At 43.1% G+C, this 26611-nt stretch overlaps 1 protein-coding gene across 1 annotated transcript in view; it reads right to left on the bottom strand.

Moving 5' to 3' along the window:
* WASHC1 (WASH complex subunit 1) overlaps positions 1 to 26611 on the bottom strand; it is a 621626-nt gene that overhangs the window by 315797 nt on the left and 279218 nt on the right. The window contains exons 3-4 of the mRNA XM_085652301.1: positions 1757 to 1868; positions 1109 to 1255 (exon numbers count right to left, since the gene is read on the bottom strand). Coding sequence (XP_085508427.1) covers positions 1109 to 1255; positions 1757 to 1868 — 259 coding nt within the window. The remainder of the gene's footprint in view (positions 1 to 1108; positions 1256 to 1756; positions 1869 to 26611) is intronic.

Below are 26611 nucleotides of genomic sequence, written 5' to 3'. Positions count from 1 at the left end.
AGTTGTAGTTTCTTCAGATGCAAATGGTCAGCAGACCACCATGCCTGACAACTTTTGAAATAAAGCATTTTTTTTTTAAAGGCATCCTATTTTCCTTAAAGGAAAACAGGCGTCCTAACCAATGGGGTAAAGGTTCCTGGGGATAACCTAGTATAGACTTTGGGCATTTTCAAGACCGCCAATGTCTTTGGTCATACTATACTGGGGCTAGGAGGGCTGGTGGTGTGGCAAGTTTTGACCCTCCAGCAGGATCTGGGACTGTGATGTCAACAAGAGGCCCACTGTGAAGGAGGCTGAACTGGCTCGAGGAACACAGGGTGTTGGCTAAATCTGCTTGTGACAGAGACTTTAAAGTTAATCAGGTCCTTGTCAAACAGTCCCAAAATAAATTTGTAGCCGTTTCCTAAGCAGAAATAACTTTTATTAAACGTATTATTGAATTCCTAAGTTTTCCTAAGGAACAGCCAGCCCTGCTACAATGACACTAGCTTTGAGATGCAAGTCATTGTAAGGACATGTTTTACATTAACCTTTACAAATCCTACTTTCAAATACCAGACACCTTGCATTAATAGGCAGTAAGGCTTACTTAGGGGTGACATTTAAATATTTAAAAAGGAGTGTTTTATGCTTATCAAAGGTGTTTTGTTTTTTACAATCTGCAGTTAAAACGTGGACCACTGTGCTACTCATAGCAGGCCTGCAGTCATGCTTGTATTGTCACTGCAGAGGTGGCACAATGCGTGCGGCGGTCCAGTGGAGACATTTAACTGACAGGCTTTGTGTACATTTGGGCACCATATACTAGAAATGTATAGGTAAGTTAAAGATGCCAATTAGAGAAATACCAATATCATCATGATGTAAGAAGGAGCAGAAGCATTTTACTGCTGGTTAGCAGGGGCGAAGTCCACCAAGCTCTACAACCAGCAAAAACATGGTTCAGCAAAAATGTCAAAAACAAATTGGGGTGATCATGCATAAAGGGAACATTTCTAACACCAAAAAACAGTCTTTGAAAGACAGTAATGTGTACATCCCAACACACCATCACTTGCTATGCTGAAGACCGTTGATTGCACTCAAAGAACTAGAGATGAATAACTACCTGCAAGGCTTTCTCCTCAAGTAGCCGGTGCTTGCTTTGAATCTTACGGCGTGCCCGTTTCTGTAAAGATGGGTCTTCTGCACCACTGAAAATTGAGCTGTACTGCTGCAGCTGGTCCGGGGCAGGGTACTTGGCACTGGAAAACACCTGCGTAGAGAACGTCACAGTAAGTTCAAATTCATGCCAAGAAAGAAAGCAATTGGACCAGCAGTCATGCAAGGTGTGATTGAAAACAAACAGAACTGATGAGCTGGTAACTAGATTTTTCCCTACTTTCTTTCCAATACCTACTACTTTCTTTTCTCACATTCTCTGTAATCTCTTTGGTAACCAATAGCGGTGCTTTGGATATTTCCTATCACTTCCTCTGAACGCAGGCCTTAAGGCTCCCTGTACTGTGCGGTACAAATACAATCTAACAAATCGGAACCTCCAGAAACACCCATAGGAACCTAATGCGTTATATACAAGCTGAAGAAAGATCCAATTAAATTCACATATGGAGGAAACATAATTTGGCCTTCCTATATCCTAAGTCTTCATATTTAGAAGAAGGGACTGGGGATAAACAAAGATGCAAACCAGCTGGTGAAAGCTTAAGGAACAAGCACACAGTGTACATGGAGGCCACATCAGGTACAAGTTTACCTTTATGGCCTTCTTGCTTCCTTTTAACTTCTCGATCTTGGCTTGTGCAAGAGTTACCCTTTCGCTGATAGACTGGAGCTGACTCCTGTTGGTCTCCACGCGCTCGGAGATCCTGAAAAATTAAAACATGGCTAAAGTTGGCTTTTAATGATCTGAGAGAGTAAAAAAACAACTCTGGCACTAACCCTCCAAGCACATCAAGGTCTTGGTCAGTGTGGTGAGCCCCTGATTGGTGAGCCCCTGATACGTGACTCCCAAAATAGACAGGCGTGCCGGCAGTTCAGGTAACTGAACTTCAAAATATTCCTCCCAACTCACTTACGAAAAGGGTGAATTTATAAAAGGAATATCAAAACCTTTGACAGTAACATTTTATAACTTCCTGTGCTTTGTGCTGCATAGTTAAACCCCGAAACCAAGCAGAATTTTGCATATGACTATACGGACTAGCTATGAAAGTAACTTTCCCTGAGAAGTCAGGTACGCCTAGAACACACACCTAGAAAAACAGAAGCTCTAGTCCGATAAATATGGTGCAAATATATGTAAAAGGACCCAGTCGTTTGCCATTCTGATGTTTTAAAAATATTCAAGCATCTATAGAATGAGAGTCAAGAAGGCTAAAATATGAGATAAGCTTTGTGATTTAGTGTGTTATGCAGTCAAGTCAAGAACAACTTTATTTTGGTTCAAAATAACCATAAAAGTGAACAGTAAAATTATCACAATATATAAAACAATTACAATCAATAGGCTATAAAAGACAATTTATAAAATTACAGGAAGATAAAATTCTTTACATGCAGTAATTGAATTGGAGCAGCATGGTATTATACAGTTCATAGAATTCAAAATGCATAAGATTCGAAATCTATAGTGAACGGTTTAGGAAAACAGTTTGTTATGCAGGAGCTCTCTCTCATAGCGTTTTCTAATAGCCATAGAAACTTTTATGTAATTAGCTACCGCAATACAAATATCAGGAGCAGCCAATGTGTGCAAGAAGTTTAAACCATCAATATATGTGCAAGGGCGGATTTTCCTTAATAGTTGGACTAAAAATGTACTCCCCATCGTTTTATATAAGGTGCAGAATAAAATAAAGTGCTTCTCACTTTGGCTTGTTAGAGTTGTCACACTAACATGGTGTGAGCTTGTCAACCCACCTTCTTTGATGTGGAAATGCCAACAAAAAGTGCACAGTGCGTAAATGGAATCTGCTTAAATAAAATCTAGTCTGCAAATCAGTAGTTAAAGTTAAATAATGTTGCAATGGGGTAAGGGGCATCTGTGGTAGGCCCATCTCATCTTTTTCTAAATAGCACAAGTTGGCCTTGGAGTAAAACGCCTCTTTAATAATGGCTTTAGCATTTGGTGGGATACTGTCCGGGTTGTCATAAAAGTGCCCCAATCCTATCTCATGGTATTTATCTCTCACAAAGCGGAGCCATGATATTTTTGGAGCATTGACCAGGTTTTGGCAGTCTATGATTACTTCATGTGAAAACATTAATTCTTCAGAAAGCCACATTTTTACCCATAAAAATAAAGGGGAGCTAGCTATTCGATCCTCTACAAACTATAGTCCCAGTTCCTTGTGACATAGACGGTTGGGGGTACTATTCAGGGTCATCAATAACCTTTTGGTGAATTGGTTTTCCAATGTTTGTAGATGATGTCCCCACAGTCCAGCCCCATATGTTGTAATAGAAAGACATTTTGCTTTATATAGGGTAATTAATTCCCTTGCAGGTTTGTGTCCCAATTTACGTGCAAAGTGAAATTGCCCATCTACAACCCGGTTCGTATGATGGCCTCTTGCTGTAACAAGTAGGTCCCAATTCAACTGGTTATTATATAAATTCCCCAGGTACGTGAAGTTGTCTACCTTTTCTATTCTCTTGTCCCGCACGATAAAGCTCTTGGTTTTTGTGGTCTTAGAGCCACATACCATAATATATGATTTAGTAAAATTGAGTTTTAGGTCAAGTGAGGACATAAAATCAGTAAAAATATCAAAAGAATTCTGAAGGCTATTAGCTGTCGATACCATTAACACTGTGTTGTCTGCGTAAGCTAATAAGGGAATGGATTTTCTGCCAATTTTAGGAAAATAAACCTCCCTACTTAATCAAAGGGCCGCCAAACCATTTGTGTATATTAAAAACAAGAAGGGGGCTAAAATTAGCCCCTTGTCGGACACCCTCTGTTGAGGCTATCAGATTGTTTTTTTCCCCTGGGTGCCGTATCTTATGGAGACTGTGGTGTAACAAGTGTAACCTGCGGAGGAGAGATACCAGTGCTTCTTCTACGCTCAGGCCTTCCATCATAGCCCACAATTTGTCCCGATTAACGGTGTCAATTCACTGGACAAATCCATGAAGGCCAGGTGGATAGAGCCCTTCCTAGCCTTCACTAATGTTAATAATTAAGGACAGATTAAGGCATTGCTCGGTGGTGCCTAGTCCCCTCCTGACGCCATATTGCGTTTTAGACATGACCCCTATGGTGGTTGCCCAAGCCTCCAAGCGGGCAAGGAGGACTCTACTTAGTACCTTGGCTGTGACATCAATGACTGACATTAGCCTATAGCATGCCGGATCACTTCAATGGCCCTTTTTGAAAACAGGGACCACTAATGCCTCCTCCCAGGATACAGGCATGGGGCCAATGATAACGGTCTTAAAGACGTTCATCAACAGTGGTCCCCACAAGTTAGGATTGCTTTTAAAGAGGTAAAGGGGCACCCCACCTGGCCCTGGTGATTTCAAGAGGATCCCCTGAGAGAACGCCACCTCAACCTCAGATACGGTGATGCAAAAGCTAACTTGGGTGGCTGCAGATAGATCTACAGGCAGATCCCTTGTAAACTTCCTCTTGTACTGCAGGTTCAAAATACCAGTAAAATTAGCTGCACAAGCATCTCCCAAAATCAGTGAGTCTATCTACCTCACTTCCTCAGTAAATAAAGGGCGGTTGATGATTTCCCAAATTTTTTTGGTATCTTTTAGGGTTCCTGCTCTTCTCAGATCTTCCCCATGCTAAGCTTCTCAATTCTGCTTTTCTTTCCTCAATCACAAGTTTATATTTGTACCTTGCGGCTTTGACTAAGTCTTGGTTGCGCAGAGTAGTGTGGAGTGCCCTTTTTTAATTCTTTATGGGCTCCGGCACATTTGGAGTTAAACCATCGGGCCTCCTGGGGTTCCCTATGTTGAACGCTCCTGGTCAGCCGCTTGGCTACATCAGAGCAGTGATCCGAACTCCTGGACAACGTCACCTGGGGAAAAATCTAACTGGAAACACCCCATTATTGAGTGGTAGTTTCCTCGGATGGCATCTTACGCAAATTTGGAGGGATTGATCTTGCCCCAATTTAATCGTACTCCCTTATTCAGGTGGTAATGAATCAGGCGTTCACCGCCCTCCCTCACTAGGATCTTTAAATTGAGGGAGGCAATGAGGGGGTTTTGGTCGCTCACACAATTGGGTTCCACCATAAAATCGCGAACAAGCGTGGTGAAGTTCCTAGATATTAGCATGAAATCAATAAGGCTGGCCCTGTCACAGCCAGCATATGCGGGACACTGTGATAAGGAGTCACTAACCAAACTGTTCATAAAGTCTAAATCATTCCTTACAAGAATAGAGTTTAAGGCTTCGCCCTGGGGCGAATGAATAAAGTGGGGCTGGGGCTGGACGTCAGTATCTACCAGCCCACACACACGTTGGGAACTATGCTTACAAGTTGTGCAACTGAAATCCCCTGCTCAAAGAATACATAACCGGTGCCACTACCTGGTGACTTGAGTAATCTCATTTAGTAGGGATTTGATAACCTGACAGTTGTTTTGATCAAATATGTTGTGGTACCAATTCACCAATAGTACTTTGACCTTAATTAAATTGAAGATCATAATTAACTGATACCAGGGTCACGAGCTTAAACAGCTGGCTTTTATAGATCCATATTTCGCCCCCTAAGAACACCGCAATCCCTCCCTTGGCCCCTCCCTGCAGCGGATGGCAATGCAGGAACACAGAAAGAACGATATCCATCTATGGTAATCTCTCTGGATCAGCTTTCCTGGAGGCAAATGATGTTGAAGCCTCTGGAATACCCTAGCCAGTCCTCGTTCGTTATTTTAGAATGGATTCCTGCAATATTCCATGAAATAATTTTAAGGGGAGGGATAGGGTTTCCATGGCTTCATGAACCCTCTGATGTGTTAGCGAGTGCCTAGTGTATGGCACACACTGAGGGCATGGGCCCTTCAGCTGCGGGTTTTACATCATCTGGGGCACTCCCTAAGTTGTCACATGCCTGTGCCACACCTCCCACCTCGGCTGCCTCTCTAGGATGGTCTTGCAGTCAGTCAATGTCAGTAAGACTTGAAAGAGTTTCAAAGCGATTCAGGTGGGTGGGTGAACGACAGTGGCTGTGAAAGAGTAGGAGTTCTTAAACCTGTGGGGGGGTAACCCTTGCCTCAAACGGTTTCCCCTATAGGGTGGGTAGAAAAAACCCAACGGGTAGACCCTAAAATTAAGGACCACACAATCCCCCCTCAACAGATTTTGCCGTGTGACCCAGCCAACTCACCCGCCTGGCCATAATAATGTTGTCTAACAGGTTTGCCTGGGGCGATATTTTACTACGGCACCAGTGATCTGATTTGTTTATGAGGCTTTGGCAATTTTCTTGGCGGCCAGGAGGGAGATGGGCGTCTCCGGTTAGTACCAGGGTAAAGGGGGTGCACTCTGGTGGTAAGTTTAGTATGTCCTTTGCACCCTCCCGGCTGAGTGGTGTGTGTACTGTGTAATTTAAATTTGCGTTATGATGATGGTGGCTGTCACCAATTGGCAAAACCTGTCTAAAGGAGTTTGTGACCCCTTGCCCTACCTTTTGATTTTTTTGTAGGTGGTACTGGTTCCCAGAATGCTCGATCGGGGAGCATTAACGAGGGATTTACGGGTGGAACCTCACAAGGGGCTCCTTCCGTGGGGGTAATGGGTGTTATAACTCGGGGGTGCCATCCTATCATAGGGTAAGGCAACTGTGCTACTCGGATGGATAGAGATGTCCCTCTGCATGACATGTACTGGTGACTTATTTAACTCCCATAACATAAGGGAAAGCTGACCTTCAATACGTCCTTAGCGATCCAATGCCTCTGATATTAGCTCACTGAATTTACTAAGCCACTGATATGGCCCCTCTGCCCATGCCCCTTCTAGTCCTAGTACCTATTACGGGGTCTTAACTGTTTTTTGGTCACAGGTGAGGTGTCCCTTGGTTTATGTTCAAATCCTACCCCTCTATTCTCTTCCTCTACCCCCTATTACTTGAGGAGGTCAACTCTCCTCCAGGGTAGGATTAAATTCATGCACATTTTGTTTATCTTTGGGAGGGGATTCATCATTATTCCGGATTGTCACAACAGGCGAGAGTGGTACTCGAGTCCTCTGCTCAGTGTCCATGCCAACAGGATCTGCATTAGCGTCTGCAGGAGCTAGTGGGGGTAGGGCAGCAGTAGGGGATAACGAGAATCTGCATTCTGCTTGCTCAATTCCCTTGGTAATTGCCCCACAGCTTTTTGAAGAAAGCCATCCAAAGTGTTACCAGTGGGTTTTAAAGCAGGAGTGGCTTTCTGTTTGCCCATGAGTCGGTCAGCCCAGGTTACTAGTATAGTGTGGCTAACCAAGAGGTGATGGCAAAATGCAGTGATGTGGTAGGCTTTTACCTTTTATAACTCTGCAAAGCTAGGGCTTATCTAGGATTTATCCCGGAGTCTCGAGGTCACAAGCCAAAGGGCTGCAGCAGAAAGTTACGGAGGGAGGATTCCGTGGGGTTAAACAGCATAGAGGGACCTCCCACTCCAAGATGTCAAAACGTTTTGACGCCCCACCCCAACTAAGGAGGGTGGCAGCGTCGTTTTAGTAGGGGCAAGCCAGACCTGATCCAAGCAAATCTCGCCACTCAGATTTAGTAGGGGCAAGCAGGACCTGATCCAAGCAAATCTCGCCACACAGAGAGAAGAGCCACTGTCGACCCTCTATCAGCCTTATGCCCCTCAAGATCATGGGGCTAGTGAGAGCAGGGTGGAATCCAGAAAAGCAAACCCACACAGCCTTCCTACGGAGGCTACTAGTTGAACCTCCTGACCAAGCACGCAGCAGAGGGCTGGGCGTAAATATGGATGCTTCCGCGAGCTACACAGTGACACCTATCAAAAGATGGAGTAGCAGTGCTACAATCCAGGTAGCCCAGGAAAAGGAAACCACCGAGGCAGAGGAACAAACAAAGCTGCAGTCAACAGGAATATCCTCTCACCAAGGTCCAGAAGAAAGGGGGGTGACCCAGCCTGGCCTCTGCCGTTCTATGATGGGCTAAGAGGGGCCCATCTTGGCCCGGTCTTTGCCTGGGCACGCCCTGCGAGTGTCCTGCACTGCGGGACGCCTCTTCTGCTTTTGTCCTGGCGCTCCTGAGCCTCGTTACACCCTCAGGTGCAGGTGAAAACAGTGACGGTACGTTGGAGGCTCCCGTGCTGCAGGACGCCTCTTCCGCTTTTGTCCTGGCGCTCCTGCGCCTCGTCACACTTAGTCACTGAAATGTCCTTCAAGCAAGAGAAGGGGTTTTTTTTGTACAGCCCTGGGACTCCAAGCTCGTGGGTGAATTTATGTTCCCAGTGCTGGACACACAAGGACAAATACAAACCTATTTTACCATTAGCCATGCAGAATTATGAAGTCAGGGGCTTTGGGCCAAGCCTGACTACTGTCATCAGGAACTAGAAAGATGGTGCACATGCCTTTGTTTTCTATGGGACAGGCCGTCAAAAATGGATCCCTAAAGTATGTGGCCCTTGGACAACACTGCCATTTAATGTGGCAATGAGTGCTACTTTTTGTGGCCCACTGAACAATAGTGTCCCGACTGTAGTCTCCACCTGCCATCAGATAACCCTATGTCAAGACATTTATTGGGAGTGCCCGAAGGGTCCTTCAAGATGTTGGCTCCGTTCTGCTTTGCCAAAAGGGTTTCTGCTACTGCACAATACAGAAACACGTACTGCATTTGTGCAACGTAACTATTGCATATAGGACTCAAACCATACACTGAGGCTGCCCACAATGCCATTAGTAATCTTAATGCAAAAAAGACTGATGCAAAATTGGAAGTGTAATACAAATCTCCTGCTCCTCTGCACCACACAATTAAATTAGGAGATGTGTTAGGCACTCCCGTGGACCCTACCTTACTTCCTCTACCCACATTCTACAGAGGCACACAAGATAGTATGTATGCATGTATGTGCTACATGTGTAGCATGAACATAGCCAAAAGGCAGAAGAGCACTAAAATGGATTAAAGGGGAACATACAGTTAATGAGGGATTGGAGGTCTAGTTGGGTTTGGTGGATAATGGACAAAGTAGCACTGCCGTTTTTTTTTTGTTCTTTTATCTTTCTAGTCTCCAGTTTGAGAGTTTCCTGACTGCGGATGTGTCCAGAACCACCAGTGCTGGTGAGCTTGTCGGCAGATAAGAGGTGGTGCCGGTCATTATGTTTTTGTAGGCCATACATTAGGTTTTGAAGATGGTGCTGGCTAATAAGGGGTGGCTGTGGAGTTTCATCACGATGGGTTGGTCGTTCATCTTCAGACCACTGATAAGGCAAGCTGCATACTTAAGGGGAGTGTAGCCACTATCAAGACTGTAATTCCAAAGTCAATAAACCAGATTTACGTTCTTCAGTAGAGAAAGCCTACACTAGATCGATTTGGTTTTCTTGGCGATGTGTTCCTTGAGGGCGAGATCAATTGTGGAAATGTGTAATATTTTACTTCGCATAAGCGACAGCCATTTTGGCTTTGGTGTCCATTTAGTTTCCTTCGTAAATCTTCCGTCCTCTGCTGCTCGTCTTTTTCACTCTACTTGTGTTATCTATTTTAGTTGACTTCCTGACTCAGCTAAAGCAATGTACGTGCTGGGGGTTTGTAGCTGCCAGTGCACCTGGTCTAAGATGTTAACTGTCGACCATTTATTGCTGCCATAAGCATTTTTGCTCCCCCTCCCACTTTGCTAACCAAGTGGTTATTCATCTGCCCTTGTTTGCCGATAGCTATTTCTAAAACAGTTTTTTCCATTTCTGTTCACATGCTTACATTGCAGAAAACAGGCATAAAAGGGACATGGTTTGTGAATTCAGCCTACTACCTCCTGCAGCACTTGAGAGTGCTGTGTGGACGTGGTCCCACTCATGAGTGATTAATAAACTTGTTATTTATTCCAACTCCAGTGCCGATCTCTATTTTGTTTGTCTTTGGACCCGTGGACAAGATGGTGACCCTGCACCAGTGTGCCCACTATTAGGCACATTTTCAGAGTTGGTGCCCGCACGTGGGGCCCCATCGGAGACACGGCCGTCCGAAGGAGTGGTCTTGACGGAGAATTGAAATATTACTGAGGATGCGCACTGCATGAGGAGACCCTGGTCTTTGCAGGCCGATGTAACTTTTACAGTTTTCCCGATTTGACCCTCCAGGCGGTGGCCGTCTCGACTGGGGTTTTCTTTGGCGTAATTTTGCAGTGACCATTAGATCGGCAGGTGGGAATTGGAGACTTCTGTTTGGTAATGTTACTGAAGCGGCACTCTTGATTTGTTTGGCCTAGGTTTTTTGGTTTGGATTGGTTATTCACTTTTTGCAAAAATTGAAGGCAGGTAATGTGGCGAGTTTTCGCCTTTTGAAATATTTGTTTGGAGTAGTAATATTTTACATATATTTGTAAAACATGCCTGTTCTCAGCATACTCCGTAAGTGGTGTTGCTGCTCTTGTGGTACCAAGATTAGTTTTGAATAAAGTCAGCCGGCCCCTCCAGAAGGGGCCCCTTACAGGGAGATGTATAGTAAATATGGAATTTCTCCCATAATGTACGATTCATTGTGGATCAAATACACAAAGAAAGAACTCGACTTTCAGTGACCATTAGATGTAGCGTTAAGAATTTTTAGTCCATAGTTAGATTATAAACACTTCCATTCACATTACTGTGGTAGTCGATATGCTAGCTAGGATATGTTTGTTGGATTCTATTTTTGTACACAACTGACATACATCTGGGTGCTTGTGCATGTTGCCTGCATGCTTAGGTGCTTGTATGTGTATGTTCTGTGTGAGTATAAAAGCCTGTATTTGTTTTGCTTTGTTTACATCGGTGCATTTGACCATTCTTGTTATTGGCCTCTCTCTCTCTGTACGATACAAAATTGAAACCCATTGGCTTTGTTGTTGCATGGGCTGACTGCTGCCTATTAGGACAGGCTGTGCCTAAGTATGCCTGTCATGTTCTCCTCTGGATACTTGGTAGCACTTGAATAATAATAACTTGTTGAGTGTACTTTTGTCTTTGCTAAGCGCTAAAACGGATGTTACTATTACCTGATTTAATGGTACTCAGTTTTTTTTTTATTTGGAAGGATGAAAGTTGCATTCTCGAGGCAGATAGATTTACGTAACTATTCTCTTTTTTTACCTGCACTATGCCCAGTGATAGAAGCAAGGCTTGCTTAGTATTATGTGTGGTACATGTTCCATTCAAGCAGTGTGAGATGTATTAATAACTCTGCACTTTACGTCCTCGGTATTGCCAGTAATTATAGTCATTTACATAGTAGGTGTCTTAGGCGCTCAACAGGAAGCATTATTTAGACACTGGTGGGGAATGCAAAATACTGCTTGTATTAAAATACCACCCATCGCATAAGTGAACTTCCCTTGCTGCAAAAAAAAAAAACAACAAAAAAAACACTCCGCTGGATTAAAACCTGCAGTAAATGCATTACTGTCAGTCTGACCACAGCATTAAAATAAGACGGTCTAAAACGGCAGTATGAAGAATCGAAAATAAGTTCAGCTCTGAGCGAATCTTAAACTGGGTAAAACCGTAACAAGACGCGTATACCTGAAGAGTGGTCTAGGTAAGGTAACAACACACACTATTGATGACACATTGTGCCACAATTCCTCTCACTGCCCTTTTAATTGCTACTATTTAATGTTAGCCTGTGGCATTTTCTGCTGTGGTAAAAAGTTACGACAAAGGTAAAAAAAATATATATACTTCTTTTACCGCAGAACATTTGAATTTTCGCGGTGATATTTCTACCACTAACAGTAATAGCATACTACCGGTTGTAAGAAATACCAATGACTCCAAAATTACCACCATGTTTAGTGGTAATCTCTGAGGAGTAATCATTTAACACTTGTAGCATTTCTACAGACTAAAGCCCCTGATAGCCAATACATGTAGGACTTATATTTGTTTTCAGGCCCTTGAAAATGAATTCACCCATCACATGCAGGAGAGCAATACTGAAATAGTGCAAGTGTGGGTTTTAGCAGTGGTAATGCTTCATTTGCTATTTTTGGTGTTGCATGACTGCGGTTTGTGTTTATATGCCTCAACAGCATTGAATCGCTTGGAAAAAGGATGTTGTCACAAGTTTCGAGGATAGTCATTTCACTACTGTGAAAGCGTAAAATAATGTTACTGGGGAGATGTAACTGAGGAACAGGGGGCGAGGCGTAAAAAAACTCATTGGTAAATGATCGCTCAGGAAGGGGCAGCGCAAAGCCCGGAGATCAGAGAACAGACATGGCTGGCGGCTTTGTTCCTTCACATAACAATAGACTAAACCCCATCAAAGACACTGCATAGGGTGGGCTCCTGCACCATGTTACACAAAAACTTAGCAAAGAGGCCTTGCATCCATAGTAGAAAGACATGCTTGGTGTCTGGGTTGATTTAGTGCTTTGAAGCCATGGACCAAAGATTCAGACACCCTTTCTGAAAGGGCAGTCGATGAATCGGCCTCATGCTGTCACTAACAAGAAGGGTCGGCAAACTGGCCATGTTTGATCGGATTTTGAAGAGAGGTGGGCTGGTCAATAGTCAATACAGCCGGGCTTTGCACTTTTGAAGCACAAGGGTCAGGGCAGCTCAAGCCAACGAAGCTAAGAACATAGCATGGTAGTGGTCGTTACTGCACATATTTGAATTTTCAGCACCACTTTATTTACTGTTCGCCATGCAATTTCCCCCCGGTAAATGTTGTCATGGTCAAACCTGCCATAATGTGGTTTGTGAAAATGTGCAATAAACGCATGCACGTGAAACTGTGTGTTGTGAGCATCAAGTTCTACATGTCATGCCCCATTTTCCAATTAAAAGCTGCTAACAGGATGTTATTACCACAACTGGTAAAAATACCTCACTCCCATCCAACTCATTTGTAATCAAGGGATAAGCAAGTCTTTCTATCCTTGGGGCTCTGATAAAATTGCAGTCCTACTTCTGTGTTCATACTATGTCTAATTTTTTCCTTTACTCCAAACTTCAGAGGAATTTAATTTATGGTAGCTAGTTAGGAATTATTACTATTTCTGGTGTAGTTGAATAGACTTCTGCAACCAGATAGTCCTGAGCAATGTGAAGAAGGTACACTGTTATTGTTATCATGTCTTGCATCACATAATCACTAAGTCTCTAGAAAGAAATTGTAATTTTGTAGACAGCAGGTTACCTATTTAGGTCACCTCCTGTCTAAGGAGGGACATGCACTCACACCAGACTGCATTCAGACTATTTTAGATACTCCTGTGCCCCGCACTCAAAAGGGTGTCCGTGCACTGATTGGCCTTACTTCTTTTTGTAGGCAGTGGATCCCCAGTTTTTCGCACATTATTAAACCTTTGTTGGCCCTTTTGACTAAAGACACTACAATGCCTTTCCCATGGACTACTGAATGTCAGAATGCCTTCCAACAGTCATGCCAAGCTCTTTGTTCTGCACCAGTATTAGGAACTCTAGACTACAGTCACTAAAAAGAGCATATGAGCTTAGTACAGACTTACTTGTCAATATTTTTACCGACACCCAGTACGCATTTGGGGTGGAACACAATTTTGGTCGCTTGTGGAAAGAAAGGGGTTTCCTCACCTCACATGGGACACAGATGGTGCATGGAGAATTGGTGCATAATCTTCTTATTGCCCTAACCTATCCTAAGAAAGTGGCAATTGTTAAATGTAGTGCACACAAGAAAGTGACTGATAAAATAGGCGATGGTAATGCCTTTGTGGATCTCACATCCCATGAGAACGCAATGCAGTGAAGTACCACCTCCATGTATGTGGTGAAGTCACAAGCTGAACGTTGGCATGATGCCAGGCAGGAAGTGCTGGACATGCAACAATATGCCTCTGCTGATGAACTATACCAATGGTCTAAGGTGGGAACACTGGATGATGAGGACTGTTGGAGGAATAAAGATATGACCAAATGGATGTTTCCCACAGCCTACTTATATCCCTTGATTCAAATGGCACATGGGCCGGCACATGTTGGTGCATCCTCAATAGCAAAACAACTCATGCAAGTTTGGGATCATCCTGATATTGCAGGCACTGCTCAATACCACATACACGATCTGGCTTTACACCGCATGCAATTGTTTTTGGCAGGCCCATGAATATTTGGGGGGGGTCCCTAAGCCTCGCCCTATACATGATGTTCCCCACGTATTGATGAGTGACTATTTGTCCCAGTTACCTGACAGCTTGTCTTCTATTTATCAGTAGGTACTGGAAGCTCTTCCAGACAGGTCGCAAGGTGATGGACACAATTTGCACCCTGGCGACCAGGTGATGATCAAAGTCTTTCGGCGGGTGAATTGCTTGGAACCTCGCTGGTATGGCCCAGAGTAGGTCCTCCTTGCTACCAGAACTGCAGTGCGAGTGACCAACAGGAAGAACTGGGTGCATGTTACACACTGCAAGACAGTTCAGTTCGCCTTGGTGGAACCTACTGCGCTGAAAGATCACCGCAACATTTTGATTACCGAGAAAGGCCGACACGCGTCACCTGAAGGGCCTGAGGAAGTCTTCCTGGACCACACGATCCCTGGTACATCTAGATGTCTGCTTCGATCCAGGAAGAAAGACATTTCATCACAGAAAGAGACTGTTTGTGCCACTGCCCTGTGTGGTTAAAGGCGGACTACAAAGGGGGGTAGCCTATTAGTGACTACTCGTCTCAACATTGGTGAAGAAACCAATGCGTGCCCAGGACATTAGGGCACCATCTGTTCTGTTGTTTACCAACAAGATGAACATGCCTGAGGAGAAGAAATCGAATGATGAAAAATCTGTAGCAAATACACAATGTTTGCTATTGGACTAACTTTGACTGTTGTCATCATTGCTGTAATAATGTGGGTTGTAGAAGAAGTAGCTCCGGATCGAAACTTACTGACTGCTACTACTCCTGTCCCCACCGAACAATATTTCACTCTTCCTTATCATGAAAAGAAGCACCGAATGTTATATCTCAATAACACTTTCATACAAATGTTGCATCATACTCATGCTACGAACACTACCAACTGCTGGGTATGTGGAATGAGCCAGCTCACTAAAAGAAGGGGTACCCCAATCTGAATATAGGGAGAGCAGTACGGGACAAAGTCAATAACTCGAACAAAAGTAATGCTCTACCTGTTTAGATAAAGATGGATCAAATAAATCTCACTGATAACTCAACCACACTTGGTCGTCAACGGCCAAACCATTGGGAAGAGAGCACACAAACAAATATAAATTGTGATTAAAGATAATATTATTCTTTATTCTTTTTGTTCAATTATTTTGTTGATAAATATACAAAGAAAACACTTGTGCTCAGAATAAGCAAAACAGACAGATTTTTTGAAAGGCTATATGCAAAAAATCAAAGTGGGCCCCCACAGGGGAGTTGGAGGAGTGTATAAACGATTAAATAACAGTCATTCTCATCAAACAACCCATACAATCTCACACAATCAACCACAACATAAAACATACATTTGTTCTACATTAAAATATTTGTAAATATACAAATGAACAGTCTCCTCACAGTCTTGGAGTGTCTAATATGTTGGACACCACTAAATCATATAGAGGGACACGCCAGATCGTACAAAAGGACACGCCGATGCGCGTTTCGGTGCAATCACCCAATCATCAGGGTGCCACCTTCTTCAGGGCGTTTTCTATAATCACAGGGGGCCTGCGAATAGTAAAGTTCAAAGAAAAAGATATCTCATTGGAGGTAACAAAATAATATATCAATTGTTCACATCGCATACAGCAATTGTAAGATAAAGCACATCAATAAATGATTGATATTAGTTCACAAATCAATTTTAAACCAAAATGGTGTGGCACACAGGTGCTCAAGTTAGGTTTCAAGTTAGCATAACCACATGCTGGATGAATAAACAAATACAATGAAGATAATCAGGACGTGATAACCAAAACAACTGCACATTGTAGACCATCTCTCATAGGATAGGTTGCCCATGGAGAAACCAATAGGGGGAATACAAGAAACTTAAATATAAATTGTGCAATAAACATGAAGATAACAAAGGCCAAAAATAGAAGAAGGAATAAATATATAATATATTGTATGGGTTTTAGACCTCACCCAAATTCAAATCCTAAGGAACATCAAATAAGATCGAGAATCGATCACAGGGTGGGCTGTATGGGGAACCGCTACGGTAAATGTCCTAAATCAAGAAAAACATAAGAGAAAAGAAGCACCCATAAAGTAATCATTTAACCCGGGTAGTGCTTGATATATACAAAAGAAACAAAACTATAACCGCTTGCCTTTCAAGTTGTGCGGTTGAGGCTCAGATCGAGGAAGCTTAAGGATCGGTAAACGTCCCTTATTCGGTTCGTTGGGATGGTTAATTCCATTAACTGCTTGCAAGCTAAATGTAAAATGGAAAGACACCAACATATAAACTAAAAATAGAGATAAATATAACGAGATCCTGAAAACAGATTGTAAAGCGCTATGATCTAAAAAACCTCAAGGAACAGAATCTGAGGACTACCAATTAATAAGATATAAATTGTCCTAATAACGAAAGTGATAATATGAAACAGCAGATTGCTAAGATCTGGGAAAAGGTGTCGTAGCGGATGCGTAAATTCGGGATAAAAATTTAATTTCCTAATGTGTCTGGAAAATAAGAGAAGTAATGGTAATTTAGGTCGTCTAATTGAAGCTAGAGGCGCCCATTCTCAAACTAAAATTAGACATGGATACAACTAAAAGGATACATTTCAAGACAGCGAAACGTTGCTAACTGCTCGCGGCTGCAAGATAAATATCTGGAGATTCGTTCATACCTTAGCATCCGTTGTGCGATGATAGAAGGCCAACTGGTCACGTCACGGTATCACAAGGATCTTAGGAGCAATATATCCCGAGAGCAGCCGCTCAAGTGGAAATGTAGGTTATAGACGGGGCAATGAGGTTGAACTGGATAAAGGATGATAAAAAAATGTAATCAAACGACCCAGTTGTTGTACGGATAGCCCAAAGCAAAACAATGGGTAATTGTTCAAGATTGTGTGATTTATCTAAAATTCCATTGCAGGATCTGGGGGAAACGAGGAATCTACGTGTCTGGTATTTTACCTCATGAATAGGTTCCTGATTTTTCAAGCCGATGAAGGATAGCGAGGTTCCGAATGAGTGGTTATCGTAGCAAGTAACCGCGCGAAAGGCGGGTAAAACACTGGATCTTTAAATGCAGACGTCAACCAATGAGAGGACAACAAAGCTATGACGTCAATAAGTATGTGATGTTGGCTTCAGTATGGAAACGCCGATTGGTGTTCTGCGTAAGCCGGGAGGGTGAGGGAAACGATCTATTGGTTCCCTGAATGACTCTATATATTCATCTGCCAGGGGCGAAGGAAAACGTGGTTTCAGACGTATTCAAGATACACACAAAGGTGAAATAATATAGATCTGTTTCTCAACAGATAACACAGCGAGTTCATAAGATGGAATCGAATAAGCGGTAGAGCAACATGTTGGTGTATAAATGGAGGATATTGTTATATGGAACAGATACAGCAAACATGATTCAGTGATCAGAGGCTAAAAAGAAAAAATATAACCTTGAAACAATTAAACACAAAAGTTCTCTGCGGTTTGAAGGGTTGCCAAAATCAGATGAAACAAACTAGAAGGAGATGTAGTATGAAAGCATAAAGGGAGTGCCCCACAGACTGAAATCAAACTTGTTATCATTATATGGGCCAGTCGAGATGGTTAAAGCCAGGCCAGCAGGGTGTGAAGTCACCAGAAGAACAGCTTAAAAAGGTTATAATATCGCGTTTTCTCATGGTAGAGATTCGTTCAGGCCATTTTTTTTTTTTTTTTTTTGAGCATCTAAAAGAAATATAAAAAAAAACTCACGTTTTTTACGGATGTTAGTGATGTTAGTGCCCTTATGGCTTTCTATTTTTTCCAGAATGGTGTAACGTAAATCGCTTTCATTGTGATTAGCCTCTTTCCAATGGGAAACGAGTGGGGCTGCGAGATTGTTGCGTCTGATGTTTGATTTGTGCTCTCCAATCCGTATCCTGCATTCCCTCGCGGTTTCCCCGACATAGGGTAATTCGCAGGGACATAAGATGACATAAATACAATTCGAAGTACGGCAGTTGGTCATTTCCCCTAGTTCTACCGAACGATGCCGAAAATTGATTCTTTCACTTACGATGGCATTGACACATGCATGGCATGTTCCGCATTTGTGGTGGCCACGGATAGGTTGACTGCCAGTGATGGATTTCTGTACAAGTGGGATCTTAGAACTTGTGTATTTGGCCTTAACTAACAGGTTCCTCAAGTTTTTGTTACGTCTGAAGGCAAATAGCGGTTTTGGAATCCTGGGTGCATCGGAGTCAAGATTCAATAAGTGCCACTGGGAGTTGACAATGTGTCGAATTCTGTTGTTAAACGGGGAATATTTAGTAATGCATATCAATTGTTCGGTTTGTTTTTTCTCTTTGGGGATAAACAGAGTATCCCGATTGTAGTAGCGAGCTCTTTTAAAGGCATCGCGTACCACTTTTTTAGGATACCCCCTTTGAATGAATTTAGATTTCATAGCTTCTGAGTGATAGAGGTAATCCTGAATTGAGGTGCAATTTCTACGCAGGCGTAGAAATTGACCAAATGGGATGCGATGGGTGCTTCTTTTCTCTTATGTTTTTCTTGATTTAGGACATTTACCGTAGCGGTTCCCCATACAGCCCACCCTGTGATCGATTCTCGATCTTATTTGATGTTCCTTAGGATTTGAATTTGGGTGAGGTCTAAAACCCATACAATATATTATATATTTATTCCTTCTTCTATTTTTGGCCTTTGTTATCTTCATGTTTATTGCACAATTTATATTTAAGTTTCTTGTATTCCCCCTATTGGTTTCTCCATGGGCAACCTATCCTATGAGAGATGGCCTACAATGTGCAGTTGTTTTGGTTATCACGTCCTGATTATCTTCATTGTATTTGTTTATTCATCCAGCATGTGGTTATGCTAACTTGAAACCTAACTTGAGCGCCTGTGTGCCACACCATTTTGGTTTAAAATTGATTTGTGAACTAATATCAATCATTTATTGATGTGCTTTATCTTACAATTGCTGTATGCGATGTGAACAATTGATATATTATTTTGTTACCTCCAATGAGATATCTTTTTCTTTGAACTTTACTATTCGCAGGCCCCCTGTGATTATAGAAAACGCCCTGAAGAAGGTGGCACCCTGATGATTGGGTGATTGCACCGAAACGCGCGTCGGCGTGTCCTTTTGTACGATCTGGCATGTCCCTCTATATGATTTAGTGGTGTCCAACATATTAGACACTCCAAGACTGCGAGGAGACTGTTCATTTGTATATTTACAAATATTTTAATGTATAACAAATGTATGTTTTATGTTGTGGTTGATTGTGTGAGATTGTATGGGTTGTTTGATGAGAATGACTGTTATTTAATCGTTTATACACTCCTCCAACTCCCCTGTGGGGGCCCACTTTGATTTTTTGCATATATCCTTTCAAAAAATCTGTCTGTTTTGCTTATTCTGAGCACAGGTGTTTTCTTTGTATATTTATCAACAAAATAATTGAACAAAAAGAATAAAGAATAATATTATCTTTAATCACAATTTATATTTGTTTGTGTGCTCTCTTCCCAATGGTGTGGCCGTTGACGACCAAGTGTGGTTGAGTTATCAGTGAGATTTATTTGATCCATCTTTATCTAAACAGGTAGAGCATTACTTTTGTTCGAGTGAATGATGCCAGCTCATCAGAAGAAGGGAGGAACGCCTTTCAGTCCCTTGCCATTCTCGCATAATGGCTCCTGTAGAGCCTGGTTCGCACTGTTGTGGGCCTCTGAAATTGCTAATATTACTCTAGCTGATGTAGGAGGAGGACTTAATGCAAAACTTAATAAAGTTTGTTACCCTGATGAGGAAGGGGAACCACAAGCCAAAGGAACTGTATGGGAAATGGAGTAGTAACCACACGTTATGTTTTCCCCAACACTCGAACAGCCAATGGTAACAGGCCTTCTGTTATCGCTGTTAGAGCCCAAGCAAATCTTTGTGTGAGCAGTTTTGGTATCCCAGTGAGAAAAAGTGACTGTACTACAGTATTGAACATTACTGGCAATGCTTTGTTCCCTCTGTATTTCCACTTGTACTACCCGTCTACCATCTAAAACGAATGTCCAACATGTAAATGCCCATTTAGCAATAGACCGAGAAGTCAGCCATATGATGCTAATTGATATACATGATATTTATCATACCCCTTTTGAAGCATAAGAAAATGTCTTAGCTTATGCTAAAAGGGTTGTCTGTGGAAATGTGTAATATTTTACTTAGCATAAGCGACAGCCATTTTGGCTGTGGTGTCTATTTAGTTTCCTTCGTAATTCTTCCATCCTCTGCTGCTCGTCTTTTTCAACTCTGCTTGTGTTATCTATTTTAGTTGACTTCCTGACTCAGCTAAAGCAATTTACGTGCTGGGGGTTTGTAGCTGCTAGTGCACCTGGTCCAAGATGTTAACTGTCGACAATTTACTGCTGCCATAAGCATTTCTGCTCCCCCTCCCACTTTGCTGACCAAGTGGTTATTCATCTGCCCTTGTTTGCTGATAGCTATTTCTAAAACTGTTCATTCCATTTCTGTTCACATGCTTACATTGCAGAAAACCAGTATAAAAGGGACATGGTTTGTGAATTCAGTGTACAACCTCCTGCAGCACTTGAATGCGCTGTGTGGACGTGGTCCCACTCATGAGTGATTAATAAACTTGTTATTTATTCCAACTCCAGTGCCGATCTCTATTTTGTTGGTCTTTGGACCTGTGGACAAGAGGGTGACCCTGCACCGGTTTGCCCACTTTTAGGCACATTTCCACACAATGTACAGGGTGAACCCAAGTGACTTGGCACTAGGTTAAACACAGTCCTTGTATCCGTCCTGGTTTATGTTATTAAATTGTCTAGATTAGTTGTTGCTACTTGGTTTTCGTGAATAGTAGGAATTCTGTTTAGGTAGGATTGAGCTTCAATCATTGCTGAACATTCAGGTCGGAATGAGGTGCAGGCAGCATTTGAAGTGTTGGATGGCGGATTACGAGGAGAATGTCATGTAGAATTTTGTGTGGTAGGCATATTGGTAAATTCTGATGGTGTTATCAGTGAATGGAGTCCCAAAGGGCTCTAATTAGAGCAGGAATCTACAACCTTTTCTGTAATAAGATATACCTATGTGCAATGAAATGTCCAGAGCTATTAATATTAATAACATTGGACCACGTGCCTAACAAAAATGAATGTGTACTAATGTAACGCAACTGGTGCTATGTAAAGTGCTCCGATACCCGATTCGAGTCAAGTTTGCGCTATATAAAACTCTATAAAAAAAATAAAAATAAAACAGTGACCGCATCAGGCAAGATTAGATTGGTGGCACCTTTTACAAGTTGAGATCATCTCAGTGTATCTGGTAGGATTGTCGGTAGTAATGTAGAAAAAGCTTTGTCAATTTCATATAACAACCCCTAGCTACAATGCCCCCAGCGTCAAGGTAATATTAGGAGTAACATGCCTCCCTAATACTGTATGATTTACTCAAACATCAACTTTAAATACATTTCGAGAATTCAACCGTCTTTCTATAAACATTAGCTTACGAGTTATGATAAAACACATTTTCATATCGAATGCCCTTTTTAGGTCTCGCTGAGTCAGCGCGCATGCGCTGCTCGGAGAGACTTTAGTAAGGGCTTTAAAACATGCTCATCAACAACACAGGTTAGAAGAAGGGTCTAAGGGAAAATTATATTTAAAGACCTGCCCAAGTCCTAATCCCCTACTCTAAACTTATAAAACTACGAAAATGGACTGGGGGTCTAAAAGGAAGCAAAGTGGGTGATGTGTGTACCTGTAGAAGGATAACTATTCTATCATCCCTGGCAAACAGAGCGGAGCAGGATTCCCATCAAATTACTTCTTTATAGTAGAGCTAAAGTGTCAAGCTCTGTTGATCAGTGTTATCATGTGGTTATCCGCCACCTCCCTCCCAACCTAAATGACAGAAGCTACACTGATCACTCTCCCCAAGCCGGGCAGGTATCCCACGTCTACGGGCACATACAGCCCCTGGCATTACTGAACGGGGACTACAAACTTTTGGCGGGCATATTGGTAAGCAGATTGCGCCGGTTATCCCACAATTCGTTTATTGAGACCAGAATGGGTCTGTGCCTGCTCAAAACACATCACTTAACATTTGTCAACTGTTCCCGGTGATGCGCTGTACCGCAATAGACTGGCCTACAGCGAGTTGCATCATGTTAGACCTGGAGAAGGCGTTCAATACGGTTGAATGGCCATATCAGTTTGCCGTACTTCATCGCTTTGGGTTTGGGCCATATATACTAAGCCTCATTAGGTTGCTATATGGTACTCCTACAGTTCGGGTGCGTCTGGGGACTCTGTTCTCCGAATCTATACTGATTGGCAATTGAGCTGCTGGCGATGGCGCTACGAAACTCGGCGCTGGATTGGGGGATACGCCTTGGGGACGACCTGCACATAGTCTCGCTCTACTCGGATAACATCCTGCTCTATGTCAAAGACCTTCGGGTGGTCCCACGGGTGATCCCGGACACACTACAGTCATTTGCTTTGCTCTCTGGGCTGGGTGTGCACTGAAGTAAGTCTGGTCTTTTTCCCTTCATCCCCGGAATGAAAGACCCTCACCTAGAGGTGGATGGGACTAGTCCACTGGCAACCTGTGGCATTTCGATACTTGGGTATACGCATCTATCACGATGACCGTTATCTTCTAGATCTCCAGGGCAGTTACAGCGTTAAAATCCAAAATCGAATTTTGGATGACGCTCAACCTTTCTGTTATAGACAGGGTGGAATTGATCAAAATGGTAATGATCCTCGTCTACTTTATTAATTCGCCAACCACCCGCTTTATCTACCTGCTTCCTTCTTTCGTTCCCTTGAAGGGATCATCAGGGCTTTTATCTGGAATAACACGCGGTGCAGGGTGGCATTGATGAAGCTGTACTTACCACGGTAAGAGGGTGGACTGGCCTTACCCAACCTAGAGCACTACTTTTTGGTGTCCCAGATATTGTGGGTGGCAAAATGGGTGGAGGAACTACACTTGACAGACTCGGAAATAGATCATACGAGTCATTGCCATTGCTGGTCCGGATTGCGCAGAAATGTTTTTGCACGGCACTGCGCCTCACCAGGCACGTCACGCCGTATGCACCCGTTCTACCTTTCCTAGGTATGCTGACAGCGAGGGGACGAGTCCGGGCAACAGACCTCCCCGACTGGCTGGGGGCCCAGATAACCACACAGAGATTTGTATAGCGAAGGCGCTTTGGCCGTTTATCTCCTTAACGGAAGAGGAAGAAGTCCCTCTGGGCCAGTTCCTGATACATGCCGCCTGGACTGCCATGCTACGCCGCTGGTGGGGTGACATCTCGCAGGAACCCCAAGCACATCTCTTAATACAATATGTGCATGTAATGGGCACGGGGTGATATCTATTGAAATGGTTCGCAGAGTCAATCCGGGAACACACCGCGGTGGACTTAACGCCGCTACGTACCAAATGGAAGGCGGATCGGGAGAGACCATACTTAAAGACTGGCCCAAAGCCCCAGACTGATCCCTAGAAACACTTGCTTCAGACTAATTCAATTTTATGTTTGCCATAGGGCATACCTATCCCTAGACAAGATCAATAAGTATTTTAATAGATTAGATGCATGCTGTCCTCGTTGCACACTAGTGAATGCGGATCTGTTACACATGCTCTGGTCTTGCTCTGCATTGCAATCATATTGGGATGGGGTGATCCGTGCATGTGCCGCTAGCACCGATAGGGAATTACGGCGGACAAGGGAGGTATGCATTACAGGGATTTTCCCAAGAAGCAGAAAACAAAGCCTCTTCTAGGTTTCTGGATCTAGGCCTAGTTGTAGCCAAGCGGCTTATTACACGCTGGTGGAAGGCAGAGGAACCCCCACCGCTAAAAGCGTGGTTTTACTCTATGTTGAACTGGGTTAAGGCTGAGGCGGTCTCGTTACTCAGAGAGGATACGCTGGGTCTTCGTAAGTTTCCTATTTCCACGGCATGGAATGTAATGATATGCACGCTACAATGGATGCTAACTCCCGTAGACCCACCCGACACTCCTGCCACTGAGTTCTGAATGTACTGTACTGTGACCTGACTCATGAACTGAACACTATGGAGTGCCCCATATACCCCAAACTGTTGGTTATGGATTTCAGGTGTTTACACTATGCAAATGCACGATTGTATGAGTGACATATTCTGCACCGATTTATGATACAGTCCCTTTTTACCAACCTATGTGGGGATCCTGCTTTCCTTCCTTGCCCCTCCTTTTGTTAGGTCTCGCCTGAGACAGCGCTTTAGCGCTGCTCTGGCGAGACTTATAGTAAGCGAGTTTTGGAAGTGCAAACGAGTGCTTTCAGGCCTCCAAATACAGTGCATGTGCCCCGGGCGCGCGCACCATTTGGCAGCCTGAAAGCACTCGTTTTCTTTCACTTTCGCGGCCCCTTTGATGTCCCGCACCACTGTGCCCGCCCCCACTCCCCCTCCCACTCCCTCCTCGTCAACTTCAGTGCGCGCTTGTTGTTTGTTGTTCGCTGTGATTTATTGTGCGCATAAACATCGCCCGTTTCGCCCTGGACGTATCATGTTTTTAAACCACACCTTGCCTCCATGCTACATTGAAGCCAGCATTGCAAGTTGCAGGCAGGCTAACTACAGTGTGCTGCGAGGGGACTGGGGGAGGGGTGAAGAGTTGGTTGAGTTTGTCAATGAAATGCTGAAACACAATTATTTCAAATGCCGATTTTAATTTTAAGCGTTTCTCCTTCATTTCTAAAACGGGCCATTATTAAAAGAAAACAATTTTACAAAAATTCATGTAAAACACCATTCACTTCACGATACTTTATATATTTACAAATAGTTTGTGGCTTTCACATGCATTTATTTTTTGCTTTTTAGTTGTTTAATTAAGAAGGAACTTGGGCAACTGAGATTGCAGTATAGCTGCTGTTTTATCCAGCAAATCATGTGCATTTTTTGTAGACCTTCAAATTAAATGCCCACAAGTGTATAATTAAATTTAAAACATGAGTGAGAGTTTTTACTTTTCTGTGGTTTTTGTCTTTTTTAAGGACCGTGTTGCTGGCATTTTTGTTTCAGTTTTGGGGTGCTTTTCCCTGCTGCCGTCCGCTTGGGAAGTGTGTGTGCCGTTGCAAATGTCAGCTGTATTCTAATGAAGCCAGGGCATTGTTTGTTCCTGAAGGGGCTGGCACATTCCAGGGCTCTACGGTTATTATGAGGCGCAGTGTGGGTGGCAACATTTGGTGTCTGCCTCTTGGGGCAGGGACTGGATTGGCAAGTTTCTCCGGCAAATAAGATCTTACCATGTCTCTGAATTCCCTTTAACAACAAGCATTTGCAATGCAATAGGTCTCGCATTTATACGAGTTTGAGCTATTGGCATTGTAATTGACAATGCTTTTTATTTAAGTTTTTTTTTTTAAAACATAAATAAAAGGCACTGTCATTTACAATGCCAATAGCTCAAACTCGTATAAATGCGAGACCTATTGCATTGCAAATGCTTGTTTATGTTCTTGGGTTTCTGTTATCTAAAAGATCATTTGATTGTTTGGCTAATTGAACTGTCATGGTGGAGTGAAGCCATAGGAAATGTGTATATGCAACCAATCTGTGCACGTGCAATATGTTCATACTGCATTGCAACCAGGACAAGTTTTTTATGTAGAAAGAGTTTACTTGTGCATGTAACCTTGGGATTTGATATCTGCTGTTACCGAGTTTGAACTGATGTCAGCTGGGTCGTCATGCCCTCCAATGTTATGTTGGACACTATCTTGTGGACTACCTACTGGTTCTATATGGCAATATTTATGTTGTTAACTGTAGTATTCAATGTAAAAACTTAATAAACAGATCAAACAAAAAAAATGACTTGAGCTGGTCTACCGGATCTTTTTCAGCACTCTGGAAGAGTGAAGGGTAGAAAGGGTTACAGGAGTCCCGAGTCCCAATCCAGAAGGCAAGCATCTCAGAGAGAGAACTCCCTTGAGAACTCTTATGTGCAAATGTCTGGACACTGTAAATTATCTGCGGTGGCGGATAAACAGAGCCAGATTATCCCCATTGGTGGGAGAGGTCCTATTCTACCTCCGAGTGTAAGTGCCATCTGTGATCAGCTAGGCAACGTCCACTGATTTCGGCCATTCTGGCATTTATAAATCCTGCCAGTTGTTGGGTAATCAGGGAGATACCATGAATACTCAGCCACTTTGAGATGTT

The sequence above is a fragment of the Triturus cristatus genome, chromosome 4_1 (genome assembly GCF_964204655.1).
Source record: "Triturus cristatus chromosome 4_1, aTriCri1.1, whole genome shotgun sequence".
Lineage (NCBI taxonomy): Eukaryota > Metazoa > Chordata > Amphibia > Caudata > Salamandridae > Triturus > Triturus cristatus.
Note: the sequence above shows the minus strand (reverse complement) of the source record. Positions and strands in the feature narration are given on the sequence as shown.